Raw genomic sequence first — 15586 nt, 5'->3', positions numbered from 1 at the left:
ATAACATTCATTTTACGACTTTAACACCAAACTCGACGCACATAATGCAACCCCTCGATGTGGGTATATATGGTCCTTTAAAAAGACAATGGAGAAAGATTTTGGATACTTGGAGAAAGGAATCGAGAATACGGGGCATCATTCCAAAGCCACAATTTCCCATGTTACTGAAGAGACTGATGGATGCAATGGCTCCCAATTTGATGAAAAATTTGCAGAGCTCCTTCAGAACTACGGGATTTTACCCTTTCGACCCTCAAGTTGTTTTACAAAAGCTCCCAGGTGAACGCGAATAAGAAACAGGACGTATCCTAGATAGCTGTCTGCTGGAGTTTTTAAAAGAGACGAGGGGTTACAATACTGAAAGAATTCGTCACAGAAGAGGGAGGAAAGTCGTTAATAAGCCAGGAGCACAAATATTGGTTACGAGCCAAAGAGATAATGCAGAAGAAGATGCCCCAGAAATAGATGTCCCACCCACCATCGACGATATTCCAGAAATCGATTCCCCACCTATGCCAGAAGTCAGTTCGCCAAGCACCTTCAATAACTCTCCAAAATCGATTTCTATTTTAGATTTTCCAACTATGGATGACTCTCCTGAAATAGAAGAAAATGTCTCAGCTTTCGAGAATAATCAACCTTCTACCTCTGGACTGCTTACAAAGAACCAGACTGATTCCGACGAAGATGTGCCTCTGAGTTGTTTGGTTCGCAAGAAGGAAATCAAAAACAGGAAAAAGGACAAGAAGAAGAATAAGAAGGAGTCCAATTTATGTTATATCTGTAGGTGCGACTATAGGTTCTACCGTCATTCTGTTGACTGGATATGCTGCATTACCTGTAAAAACTGGGTGTGTGGGATGTGCAATAAGGGCTCAAACAATCCGTCATACGAATGTGTCGTGTGTGAGGATGACTCTGACTAATTGTTTCTTGCCTTATAATATTGCCAAAATTGATTGTTACCTTGTCTTGTTTTTAAATTGATCTCAATTATATTAATTATTACTTAAGAGACTGATTAAGTGCCATTATTGAATTAATAAAGAATAATTTAATTATTACTTAAGAGACTGATTAAGTGTCATTATTGCGTTAATAAAGAATAATTTTATTGTAAAAATATTTGTTTTCATTTAAATCCATGTAGTTTTCAATAAAATAATAGTTTTTTTGGTCAAAATGATGTCAAAGTAACCCGTGCTTTGACTATCTTTGACTTCAGTTGCATTTCAATGTCAAAGAAACCCCACTTCTGGGGTTACTTTGACATTTAATAAATTAAATGACGAGCGCATTCGTACTCAGCAAGCGGCAAGGGACGCAGCTCGAGAGAGACAAGCGCGCGAACGCGACGAAGCAATGAGAAAGGAAAGAATGGAGCGCGATGAGATGCTCAGGAAGGAGAGACTCGCTAGGGACGAAGCGATGCGAGTCGAAAGAATGGCGCGCAATAAGAACTAAAAATTTGGGGTGGTGTGATGTAGAGGCTCTAGCGAGTAAGTATTTTAGAGGCTACGCGTCATGCGAGACGTAGCGTAATTATTAGTTGCTTGTAGCTCGCGGTATTGCATGGTAGCTTCCAAAATTGTTACTTAAAAATTGTGAATAATAATATATATTTTTTAGTGTTCATTTCTTTTGTTTTTCTTACTACCCTGGTAGAGAACATGGCGCTATATATCCAGCAACATCAGTCGTACATCATATACCTGTACAGACGATGAATAAGACCCTGCTATCGAAAACATTTACCTTACGCCAATTTTCCAAACTGTTTATCCAAGTCCATCTCTAGAACCAAATCGCAATACAGTACCGGTATTAAGTGACATTATATCTCTAGTATAATACTGAGCAGAGTAGAGTGCAGTGGATTACGAGCATATCAGTGCATTGTATAGCCATCTATAATTACCAGGAATAATAAATAAACTTAAGTACGATTACTAATTACGACTTTTATTTATTCCATTTTTATGACAACAACAATAATATTAATATCGTCATAGTAACACAAAAGTCACTACTCGTAAAGTCTTCTATGACTATAAAAAGTATCTATATCAATATCATATATATTATTATCCCGCAACATCTGCAACTCCCACAACTCCTGCACCTTTTGCTCCCCCTGCACCTGGTTTGGCAACACCACGCATGACGACCAATGCTTCCTCTGCATCAAGTTCCAGGAAACTCCGGTCACAACGTCTATGTTTCTAGCCGAAGGCGAGTTCGAAAATTCACTCTAACTTTTCGCTGGAAAAATAGCTGTATTTAGACATACGGCAACCACGGAAGAGGAAGCAGATCCTACAGGCAGTGTTCAAATCCTGTTTCCACTGGAGTATTTCTACAATTTTTTTCCCCTGACATTTTAGCAGATATTGTTGAACAAACAAATGCGTATGCAATTTCTAAAACTGGACGTACCATTGGTTTGACTGAAGACAAATTGCGAGATTTTTTAGGCATACATATAAAAATGGGTGTTGTGACCATGCCTTCTTACACTGATTATTGGAGTTTGCGATATAGATACAAACTGGTGGCCGATTTGATGCCTCTAAAACGATATCAACAAATCTGTCGTTATTTACATTTCGTTGACAACAACATTCAAGACTCCGATAGATATTATAAAGTTAGGCCGCTAGTAGAAAAAATTAGGGACAATTGTTTAGCACAAGATAATGAAAAAAGATTTAGTATTGATGAAATGATGATCCCGTATAAAGGGACAAAAGCGGGCAAGCGTCGTCAATACATGAAAGATAAACCCATTAAGTGGGGCTTCAAAAATGATGTTCGAGCCGGTGTGTCACGTATGATTTATGATTTCGTTTTGAATTTTCGTTTCGTTTCGTTCATTGGCAACAATGTTATTATCAATCATCACTTTCTCTAAGTTACGGGCCCCTATTTGTTATAATTATAATATGGATGGGATACCAATGCTGAGAGTTTCAGAAGTCAAAGACTTAGGAGTCAGGTTAAACGCTGAGCTTTCGTGATCATATTATACAATGTTGTAAGAAAGCTTAAAGAAATTTGGGTTTCTTGCTTCGTACCGTTGGTGGTTTCACTAACATAAGGGCTATTACTGCATTATACAATGCGTTGGTAAGGAGTCAACTGGAAAGTAATGCAGTCGTTTGGGCTCCACATGAAGCTAAGTATAGCCTTATGTTAGAGCGGGTGCAGAACAAATTTATCAGGTTCTTCTACCCATTGATGTACCCCTACGCTATTTGTTTTGGGTATGGTCGGGTAGTCTGATCACTGCCCTGCACTGAGAGACTGCCTGATCTTCCTTGCTAATATCTGCAATAATCTTTAACGGTTTCTTACCATATTCTTCGCATCGTGCCGCTACTACTGTCAGTTTAACATCATTTTTTCCAACTATACGAGGTGTGTTCAAAAAGTACCCGGAATTTTTAAATTTCGCGGGTCTGGAGAGTCCGATTGTCAAGTTTTTTTTTTTATTGTGTTGGTATACATGCCCCGAAAGTATGATAAAATTTTCAGCTACATTGACTGTTAACTTTGTCTGTGGTAGTCGCTAAGGTTCGACGTGTTTTTATGAGCTTGGCGATTTTTGCTTGTTTAAACAATGGAAGAGTCGAAAAATTTGTATTAAATGCGTAAAAAAGGAAATAAAGTGTAACAAAGTGTGTGAACTGTTACAAAAAGCCTAAGGTGACTCTGCTATGAAAAAAACAAGTGTTTACGAGTGGTATAAGCGTTTCCAAGATGGCCGCGAAGACGTTGAAGATGACGAACGCTCCGGTCGACCCAGCACGTCAATAAAATCGATGAAAATGTGAAAAAAGTGGAAAAAATGGTTATGAATGATCGCCGAATCACAATAAGAGAAGTTGCTGATGAAGTTGGCATATCAATTGGCTCAAATCATAACATTTTTTTTAATGTTTTGGGCATGAAACGAGTGGCAGCAAAATTCATTCCAAAACTCACTCATCGTTCTCACTCGTCCTTGCATGTTCGTAATTTTTTGGCCAAAAAACAACCTCCATATTCACCAGATATGGCTCCGTGTGACTTTTTCCTGTTGCCAAAGTTGAAGAGACCCATGAAAAAACGGCATTTTTCCTCGATTGAAGAAATAAAGGTCGAATCGCTGAGAGTGCTCAAGGACATACCAAAAAGTGAATACCAAGAGTGCTTCGAAGATTGGAAAAAACGCTGGCATAAGTGTATTATATCTGGGGGGGACTACTTTGCAGGGGACCACATTGATGTAGACGAATAAATAAATATTTTTTTGAAAAAACGAAAATTCCGGGTACTTTTTGAACAGACAGTGTACATATTTGGTCAAGGCGTCGCAATAGAATTACCGCCATATGGAGTCAGAGTCAATACCATCAGTCCAGGGCCCGTCTACTCCGATGTTTGGAAAAATTCCAATATACCGCAATCAGAAGCTATGAAAGATTATGAATATAAAACGGCGCTTAATAGAATATCAAAACCAGAGGAAATCGCAAATTTGGCATTATAATAGGGGTTAAAGTATGAAACTGCCGTTTTATTGTAATTTTACTACAATAAAACGTCAGTTTGTACTTCGAATTGACATAGAACCTTCATGGTTTGAGATTTTTGAGTGAAACTTTTTTCATACGGTACCACCTATGTAGTTCTTCTTTTAAAAAATGTGCAACATTCGATTATTATATATATACAGTATATTAAGTACACATTTTTGCAGCTCAGTGTGAAAGTGGGTTGTTTGGGAACAAATGGCTGCTGGCAGACAGTGCATAGTCGCTAAAACCATACTTATTAACACCTATGCTTAACCCTCAAACTAGAGGGGAATAGCTTTATAATGAAGTCCATATTCGAACCAGAAACTGTATTGAAAGGTATCTATTACAACTTTACTTTAACCTGTCAGTGCTGAGGAATGAGATTTGATTTTTAATAGTTTTTTTTTTTACTTCAACCTGGTTGAAATTGAGCATTGATGTAATTATATATAGTAGTGATAAATAATCATTATTTAAATTATTTAATAGCAAGTTATTCCTTTTTTGTCTAGTATTATAATATTTATTGTGTACTACGCTATTATTTAAATAACTCTTTTGCTGTAGGTGTTTTGGAGTGTGGAAGAGGAGATTTCCAGTAGTAGCTCTGACCATGCGTTTGAATTTGTTACGAGCCAATGCAGTAATCATAGCTACTGCTGTGTTGCATAATATCTGTGGACTAAACAGCCAAGCTGATGTACCACCAGAGGTTCTTATCCCTACTGCAGATGCAGTGCCTGTACCAAATAAGGCTGAAGAACCTGATTATACAGAAAGAGCTACATTGGTTTCAAGACACTTTAATAAGTGAGTAATAGGTACCAATGAGGTGTGGTAGAAAAGAGTATAAGTGAGGAGTAATAAACAGACTTCACTTAAGGAAGGACGTGTGTATCATTTGGATCCCCTTCCCCCTCACGAGCACACTATATGGCGACCCTGCCAGCGCGAGATCGGGATCCTTTCGTCAACTCGGACTTGAGAAACTCGCCCGCGCGGCCGAGTTGGGAAGATTTAATTATACCTATTATTTTATTATACATCTCGGCCGTAGGCTTAATTACTATGCGGGCGAGTCAATACAATTCATTTTTGTGAATTTGTTTATTCGTCATCTCGGCCGAATACAAGAAGTACATTCACGTTATAAAATATTTAAAACAAACAATTATTTTTTTAGCCAGAATAAGTTGAACGCTATGCTACGTTGCTATAGATGCGTCTGATATCCACCAATCATATTCATTGCTGCACATAGCATAGCACTGGCCAATGAATATGATTGATGGAACGTAGCATAGCACATCTCTGGTGGAAAGGCACCCTAAGAGCTGGATTAACCTAAGGACAAAATTTTGATAATAATTTATAAAAAAATGAATATCGAACAAACATCAAATTTGATCGAACAATCAAGAACAAACGACGAACAAACGATTTAGTAAAAAAATAATTAAAAATGAATATTTTTCGCCGCCAAGTTAAGGGAGCTTGCTCTGAGTGTGTAATACAGCGTATCGATGAAAAACGTCAAACCAATGTCAAACAGACAGGGTTACTGTAATTAACCTATCAAGATCACGCGTCACAAAATGTATGTATGCCGACGCTGCGCCAAAGTAACCGGTTTCTATAAGGGCGTTAATAATCAGTATTATTATTGTGATAAGGAAGACGAGAGGTTTGGTGTGCAATGTTGTAAGGCTTAAATTAAAAATTCAGTTTAATTAATTATTTACAAAAAATATTGAGAGAAACTCCTACCTGCAGAAACTGTTTTCATATCATATGAAATTACTACATTGTAATTTCTAAAATTGACAAAACTGAGGTCTTCGTCATTCGCCTTTAATTTTTCTTGAACGAGACATCAAATTTTCATTCTTTCAATATACTTGTACACTTGGTTAGCTTTTCTTTTTTAAAACCAATAATCTACTACCATAAAACCGATCTACGCCTAATATTTGTCGAAAGAAGACTGTCCACTTTGTATGGGGGTTTTGGCTTGAAGTGGACAGTCACTGAGAATAATAATTACATTGTAAGATAATAGCACTAACAAGTAGAAATTAGAAAATTAATAAAGTTTTGTGTCCAGGTGTTCCTAATTTTTTTTATGGAGGTTTATGAGAAGGGGTTTCAAATTAAAAATCCATTTATTTTATTTTATTTATTCTGATTCGTATGTTAATAGAATATTATCTAGGAACTGGGCAGGTGGATTTATTGACTCTTGATACCTTGCCCAGCTCATAAACCAAATTATTGTCATGACATGGGCACAGCAACCTACTGTCTGTCGACCCACAATGCAGTTACAACAATATTGTTTTATGGCTTCTCTGCCTGACCTATTATTTTCATATAAAATATAAACAAAATATATTTTTCTACTGATGTGCCTGCTGTGGATCTTACCTCGCAGTAATGATGAATTCTCAGTTACAGTAAAACCTTCCAATAGGTTACCCGCCATGTCTCTACATACTTCAATTGTATAGGAACCATCACCTCTAATGTGCTCCCCATAGTAGGACCGGGCTTGCTTTAATTGATAGGTCCCGCAAGCTATAAGAATTAAATCGCTTAGCTCCAGTCTGGGAAAGGGTACATTGTTTATGTCAACATTGATATTTAAAAATTGTGTTCGCCTTCTATTTAAATTATTTCTGATAACATAATCTGCTAGGTCATTGTTCATGTAAAGCTTTTCATTTATGATTTCAAGGATTTGGCTTGCATCATCCCTATCCCTTATCCTTTGGTGAAACTTATTTATCAACGCTGCAGCTACTGTAAAATCTGTCATGGCATGTCTTGATGCAACGTTAAAAAATTCATGCCTTAGAAGCTTAAAAGATTGTTTAAAAATGCTATTTACTGCTTCAACAACCCATCTGCAAATGGTAACCATTCTAGACTGGTTAGCTGCTAGTGTTGATAACTGGTTTTCACCTTCTTGCAAGGATGCAGGGGTGTGGACAGAATAATTGTTCTGTTCTAACAATGGCAAACAGTCTCTAAAACCCCTATCCAGTATGAAAATATCTCCAGGTTGAAAATATTGCCGTAATGGTTTTGTCTCATCGCTGAATTCATTTGACATTATATTAGCATCAGACGTTGTTGCTGGATATGGGCCTATTACATCTACAATGTACCCATCGCAGCACACTATTATAAAAGGTTTCATTAAGTTCCTATACTTATGTAAGGAGTAGGTATCTTTTTGATACATATAGTTTGAACTCTTTTGTACATATAGATAGGTACCATCCATAATAACAATGGGTTTCCTATCTTCTGCACAAAAGAGTCCATTTGGTATTAACAAATTCCTTGCTGCAATTTCAGCCCTAGTAATATTATTTATGCCCAAGTTTCTTGTAACAAAATCTTGCTTAAGTGCATTACGTGCTTTATTCATATATCTCAATAATGTTGTTCGGGGCATATTAAACAATGTGGCGAGTCTTTCATCACTGTCACCTGTTCTTAATTTAACTAAGTATGCAGCAAGTGCTATTGAGCCCTTCTGCATGTTCCTTAAGCTAGGTACATCAAAAATAAGTTGCCTAAACTGAGATTTTGTTAAGCCTACCCAAAAATGTACAAAATCTTCCGACATATCATCTATATTGGAAAAATCTAACATAGTGGCCCTTTCATTTATAAATGATGCAAAATCCTCAATATGGTCTGTAGTAAAACTTTGTATTGGTTGTGCAATATCTTCCAATTGCTGCCAATTATCATTTTGCAAATGGAATGTACAAATTCTACAATTTGGTGGAACATAAAACTTAAAATCTGCAAAAAGCTTTACCCTCAACCATTTAGGAACTGTTAGTCTTTCCAGTAAGTTACAGTCTGGGAAAAAACAATGTGCTTGGGTATCTACTGCTCTTTTAAGGTTCGGTAGAATAATGGTTGATGCTCCTTGTTGAGGTGGCTCAAGCGTACGACTTGACAATCGATCACTTCTCTGCCAGCAGGGGTGGCAGATTTCATCTGATCCATGCAGCTGAAATAAAGTTCACTTATATGAACATATTTTTAATTTGCTTAGAATACATAATGTATAATATACTAAGAGTATTTGTGTATTATGAGGACAAAATGAAGTTCAAGACTTTTTAACTATGATAAACTTATCATATCAACCTCATCGCTAGTAACAAGGTTTTGGTCATAGCCAAATAAAAATATAGCAAACGTTTGTTTAGTAATTATTATATGAGATACAAAGCGAATTCATGTACATTAATGCTAACAATATTAAGAAGATATATAGAAGCTATAAGTGACAAATACTAAATATAATAATTACCTGACGGGGCATAATCCTCTCCATTATTATGTTTCGAATGCGTGCCTCACGTTCAGTATCAGTACGTAGCCTGTGAGATCTTGTTCTCATCAAAGAGCATCCACAACTAATACAAACACGACGATGGTGACCACCACTAGTAGAAGGTTGATCATCATTAGTCGTAGTGGAGTGGTGTGACTGGTTGAGAGCTAAAGTCCAGCAAGAGTGGCATACTATAGTGCTATCAGTCACCTGTTAAGAATGAAAATATTATATATAAATTGCTTTATTTTGAATCTATACTTAATATTATAAAGCTGAAGAGTTTGTTTGTTTGTACGCGCTAATCTCAGGAACTACTGGATTGATTTCAAAAATTCTTTCACCGTTGGATATGTACGTGATCCCTGAGTGCTATAGGCTATATATTATGTACCACGGGCGAAGCCGGGGCGGACCGCTAGTAATGAATAAAGATGATGTTACTGCACACAAGTACAAAATACATATGCTTTCAAAATTGAAAATGTTACTAGTATTATCCCCTGACAATAACCATGTATTCATGCACAGCTTATGCAGCAACATAACTACGACTTTATCCTAAATAAACATTAGCGCGAAATAGCAAATAGTGCATTGAACACTTACCGCTTGGGGTGCAATCCAGTGTCGTATTACGGACATAACCTCTACAAGTTCAAGGCTATGCCTTCTCCTTTGAGTTACATCAGTACCACAATTAACACAATATCTCAATTCAGTGAGAGTCGTGTGTTCCGTGTTCAGTCCGGGGTCAACATTAGGGCTTCGATCGGTACCGGTAGGAATGCCAGGGTCGTCGTAAATAGCGTCATCGGTGTCCATTATAAATAGCAAAAGTCGAGATAAAAAACGGGAAACGAAACAAAAATGACAACAATTAATATTCACTACGATTAAATAGTAAACACAATTCAACCACAATGAGTGAAAGCGAAAGCCGAATGTCGAATGCGGAATGACATTTAGTTTGTCAAAATGACAAGTCAAAAGAGTAAAGATAAGTAAAGTCTATAGCTAGGGTTGCCATAAAAGTCATTTTCGAGAAACAATAAAATAGATTATTAATGAATAATATCGATAATCGAAGTTATTACAATTAATCGAGCAATATTGATATTGCTTTTTATCTATTCAATAGCAATTTACCTAAGTATAACTGTGTGATTTTTCGCCATAAGTAAATGATTTTTACTAAAAGCACTTTGGGAAATAACTTTTTCTTTTTGTTTTCGATTTAACAATATTTTATATAAATAATCAATTAACAAATAATCGATTCAAAAATATATGTATTGAAATCGATTATTATTTGTTTTTAATAATATTATATGTTTTTTAGACTGGCAACGTGACATAATCAAATTACCAACCGGAAATAAACCGGAACTAAATAATTAATGGATTAAAATACTTAATAAATAAACATTTTATCAGTTTATATTGATACAACTGAAAATCACAAATAATCATGATTTAATTTATGATAATTTTTGGTATAATTGTTTTTTTGTATGAATTCTGTCCACGCCAAGCCAATATTGGACAGTTCCCTTTATTACTTTTATCCCCATTTGTCTTGAAAGATATTAATTTATTCCCTCATATATAATTATTTTAAATAGGCAAGTATTTAATTTTCCTAGCTGGCAACTTAATCACCACACCCAACATCAAAGTGAATAACGGAAATTAAACCTTCGTGCCTTAAGATTCAGTACATATTCGCATGTGGTATATTTTATATATTGCGCCCGCGTCAATGATCCATGTCACTTTTACTCATCAGGCCGCCATCTTAAAGGCTGCCACAGAGCTTGTGTTGTGTTAAGTGAAAATTGTGAAGTTTTATAAAGGTAAGTAAGCCAAATCATACTATTTTATAATATTAATTTTATAGCAATATTCCATTATAGCTAAGTATCTATTTTTTTTCATACTCCTGTTAACCACGATCGTATTTTTTGGTAATCCTAACTAATAAACAGTAATTTTGAATAGCAGATGGCCGCCATTTTGACTGCTTTGTTGTAACGGCGTCTGTTTTAATTTAAACTAAAATACTCTCTTGATTTCTATACAACTTATCTAAAACAAAATGTATAGTGTATCCAATTTTTTTTACAGCTAATGCAACCAGTCTTCTGATTTTTATTAAGTAGCAAATATTATAAACACAATGAATGCAGGTGAGAACAATAAAAAATTAAGTTTAGCGAGGTTAACGCTAGGGTTTATTAACCATCCACGTTGCATTTGTCTCTAACACTTTTTGTTTGCTATTTAAGGCTCCGTCCTAAAAAATCTCATATTAGCAACAAGTTTGTGCTTTTTTGTGTGAGGAAAAGAAAAATGTATTTTAAGCAATCACGTATGACTTTAGTACCTAGATATATATATATATATTTTCATATTAACTCGAAATTTGAGCGGTTCAAACCATGACGGTCCCTTAAATGCTTGCTTATGATTAAAATATAAAAGAATGTGCTTTATTTTGTTCATGCAGTAATAGTTTGCGTATAATAATCTGTGGCAAAAATTAAATATCATGCTAAAATCTCATGTAATGTAATTACTTTTCATTGTAATTGAAAATAATGCTATTTTGCTTAAGAAATTTCTATAATTAATTACTTTTGTATTACAGGCGATGAATCACAACCAGGGCCATCTGGCTTACAAAATCAACCCCAATTACAAATATTGACATCACAAAGGGGTAAGCGATTGCTTCTTCGCGCGGGGCATAAATACAACGAAAAAAGAAATAATAAAGATGGTACTACCACTTGGTACTGTATAAAAAGGACCACGTGCAAGGCGGCACTAGTTACTTCTACTGACAACTCAATTAAAAGAGAGGATATACACAATTGTGAGCCTGATTTCGCATCCAACGAATTAGAAATACAACTTGGAAAGTGTATTGATAAAATTACATCGGACTATACTATTCCAGTGCCGAGTGCTTATAGAGAAACTGTATCAAAACTTAAAGACAGTGGAATTAATTTGATTAAAAAAATACCTGACTTTGTGAATGTTAAAAATAAGCTTTATAAAAAGAGAAATAAATCATTGGACGTCCCAAAAGTCTGTTTTAAATCCCCAAGTGAAATTATTGTTTCTGAAAAATTTAAAAATTTTGTATTAGCTGATTATAATTATAAATCAAACAGAATTCTAGTTTTTGCTAATGAAAATTGTAGAACAATATTATCTCGCTCAAATTTGACTATTTTATGTGATGGAACCTTCAAATGTTGTTTAAGGCCTTTTCAACAATTGTACACCGTGCATGTTGATTTAGGAAGCAATGAGATGTATAACAATATTATGCCAGTGGTATATGCCTTGCTGCCAAGTAAAACAAAAAATATCTATAACACTTTGTTTAACCTTATCAAAAGCCAAATCCCTCAATTTAATCCAAAATTATTTGTACTAGACTTTGAGCAAGCAGCATTGTCCGCAATTACAGAAACATTCCCTGAAACACAAATAAGTGGTTGTCATTTTCATTTTTCGAAAAGTTTGTGGCAAAGAGCTGACAATTTAGGCCTAACCAAATTTAAATTAGCCAGAAAACATATAAAACGTTGCTCTGTTTTGGCGCATCTACCTAAAGAAGATGTAGAAAGTGGTTGGTTGTATATAATGTCACAATGTCCAAGAACTCCAAATATAGTCTCATTCAATGATTATTTTGTAGAAACGTGGTTAAGTGAAGAATCATTTTTTTTTAATAAATGGAACTGCTACAATACACAACATCGTACAACCAATATGATTGAAAGTTGGCATTCTACTATTAACAAAAAAATACCAGCCAAACCCAAAAGTATAGCACAATTTTTAACAATATTACAAAAAGAAGATGATTATTTTAATGTATTATACCAAAAAGGGTCTAACATAACCAAAAAACTTAAAGAAACACAAGAAATTGATGAAAATATATATACTACCATTAATGAATATAAACAAGGGAAAATAAATATAGATCTCTGTATCGAACGACTTGTTTTATAATTTTGTTATTTATCTATTGCATAATTATGACAAATAATACTAGTCAGTTGATTGTAGTGATTTTTCAAAAAAGTAAGTTTTTAATTAATCTGTGATGTTTAAAATGATCTGTGATTTTTTAAGTGATTTATATGATAGTATAAATATTAGTGTGTAAGTTAAATGATTTATGTGATAATAAAAACATTAGTGTGTCTGTCAAACATGTACTTTAATAATTGTCCATACCGATTGTTGAATCCTATTAGACTAAGCTTATTTTTTTATACATCTATGTTGATTTTTTAAATATATACATGTTTTTATATTTTTAAGCTTGTTTTATTTTACCTATAGAAAAATATATTTAAAATCGAACCACTTTTGTACTTGACTGTACAATAATGCTTTTTATTTTCATTGACGGCCGAGTTGACGAATACAATATACGAAAAAATTACTTCGGCAACTCGACCGCGTGGCGCGGCCGAGTCGCATAATAAAAGAATAATTAATATTTTATTTTCCCAACTCGGCCGCGCGGGCGAGTTTCTAGCGTCCGAGTTGACGAATTAGCCGAGATCGGGTTTCGTCGCGCGGTTGACACAGCAGTTTATTCACGGAAAATTACGGAACGTGTATACATGATGCAACGATTCCTTTTTTTAACTTTTACAAGCAAACACGTCGGAATCAATTTTATAGAAAATGGGAAAAGAATGCTCGAAATGCGTTTGTGAGAACAAGGAGACGGTGCTCTCCCAGTACGGGGTGCAAACGGCGCCAGTGTCGACGCATCAACCCACATATGGACTAATAATATACTATGTATTATCAACTCTGATAGCAGTATGTGGTGCGGCAATTGTCTTTATAATTTTGAAACAATACCAAAAATGCCAAGTCAACAAGTATACAGCTAAGTTACGGGTGATGATAGATGTCTGTACATCACTGTTGTTTGCCTTTTTTTTACCTGTAACAAATGATGGTAATAAATACAAAAATAATAATTTATTTCATTTATTTTTCTCCAATCACGATATGAATGCACAGATGAAGTGCCGAAAATTGATAATTTTGTTCATTTTATAGTGTAAAGTAGTAATAAATCTTTGATTATTTGTCTATACTCTATGTTCACTGTAGTGATCACTGATCCATCGTATAGTCAAACAATTTTTTACGCAGACTATCATGAATAATAATAATATTGTGGAGCGCCCGGAGCGCCAAGCCCGTTAACGGGCGAATAAAAACAGCAGGAGTATTTAGTGGAGAAGCTCCATGCTAATATAGAAATCGCGAGCGGTAAGTCCGTGTATTTTACGTTTTTACATAGCTACTTATTTACTTTTAAATGATAACGTCTGTTAAATAAGTGGAGCTTAACCTACTTTAACTCAAGTGCCCGCGTTTAATACGTATTTTTCGATATTTCTCGAAAGTCGAAACCTTTCGCAGTTACTTCTCAACGCTTTCCTTTCAATCACCTAAAGATGCTACTTTAAAAAGTTGTGATCGAACGTGTATGCAAATATTCTGCATAAAATTTGATCTGCGAAGCTGGTACGTGGTTGTTCCCCAATCAATAGTTCAAAATTTATTTATTTTTTGTGTTAACCTAGTCTTTTATTAAAAAGACAGGAGTCGTAATATCAAAGATTACATTAGGTTTTGAAATGTATGGTTAGAAAGGTGCACTTCAATAATGTTAAACCTACCTATTTTCCATTTTGATTAATAGATGTTAACTTACTCAGGGGTTAGGGAAATCATATTTTTATGGCTGATTATTAAGAATTAACAGTTATTGTGATAAACCTATTTAAAATATATGAATGTATTGTAACGAATATTTACATAGCAGCTGTTACGCCCCGCCGACGAATACTTTCTCACTCACACACACAGCACTGTCTGCGCCGTTCTATGATACGTCATCGATGCACCGCCCACGCCGAAGCGGGGATCCGTGTGTATACAGGGTGTTTGGTAGGGGAAGGCAGGGTAATCGCGAACGCAGCTATTACACTATGTTAGAAAGAGATAACATTATTTTACTCATCGCCATCTTAAAAATCACGCCATTACTAGTGCCAAGCGATCAGCGGAACGTGACTGATGCACATAACATTCAAGGTAAAATTAATTCAAATATTTACTTATTTTCGTTACAATTTTTATATAAATGAATCACGGTGTAACTCATCAAGTAATAATAGTTCTAACATGACATTTATATGCATAAATAATTGGTAATTGAAGATTATATTACGACTAATTACACGCGGCCAGGCAAATATAACCTAAAATTATAAAATATTTTTTTGTTTTATTACCTTAGAGGGCATTGGCGAACGAATTGAGCGGGTCAATTACGAATGTTCGGCATTGCCCCAACCTAGAATAAAAAATCGGTTCTTTCACTTGTTAAGTTAGTGTTGTTTCTTTTTAATTAAATTTAGGGGACATTCTCCATTTTATGTCTTATTTGTTTTAGATGCCGCGGAATTCAAAAAAAAAACATTTTAACTATTTATTTGTGTGATTACATCAACAAGTATTTTTTCAACTGTGACTTTTACAGGTAAACTTCACAGTGCAGTGAAGACATTTAAGTTCGCGAGTGTTATTTTAGGGCAAT

The 15586-nt window shown here is 34.9% G+C and overlaps 3 protein-coding genes across 5 annotated transcripts in view; 2 read left to right on the top strand and 1 right to left on the bottom strand.

Annotated features, from left to right (window-relative positions):
* Positions 1-15586, top strand: part of LOC123876354 — a 219001-nt gene that overhangs the window by 181400 nt on the left and 22015 nt on the right. The gene's annotated exons all lie outside the window — the stretch shown is intronic.
* Positions 5518-13513, top strand: LOC123876341. The gene is made up of 3 exons (XM_045922569.1): positions 5518-6266; positions 10715-11114; positions 11576-13513. Exons 2-3 carry the CDS (start codon positions 11105-11107, stop codon positions 12958-12960), a joined length of 1395 nt encoding a protein of 464 aa, XP_045778525.1. The 5' UTR covers positions 5518-6266; positions 10715-11104; the 3' UTR covers positions 12961-13513.
* Positions 6257-9750, bottom strand: LOC123876330. The gene is made up of 3 exons (XM_045922556.1): positions 9535-9750; positions 8902-9135; positions 6257-8595 (listed from the first exon to the last, which is right to left on the bottom strand). Exons 1-3 carry the CDS (start codon positions 9748-9750, stop codon positions 6742-6744), a joined length of 2304 nt encoding a protein of 767 aa, XP_045778512.1. The 3' UTR covers positions 6257-6741.

Source organism: Maniola jurtina, chromosome 21 (assembly GCF_905333055.1).
Source record: "Maniola jurtina chromosome 21, ilManJurt1.1, whole genome shotgun sequence".
Classification (NCBI taxonomy): domain Eukaryota; kingdom Metazoa; phylum Arthropoda; class Insecta; order Lepidoptera; family Nymphalidae; genus Maniola; species Maniola jurtina.
Note: the sequence above shows the minus strand (reverse complement) of the source record. Positions and strands in the feature narration are given on the sequence as shown.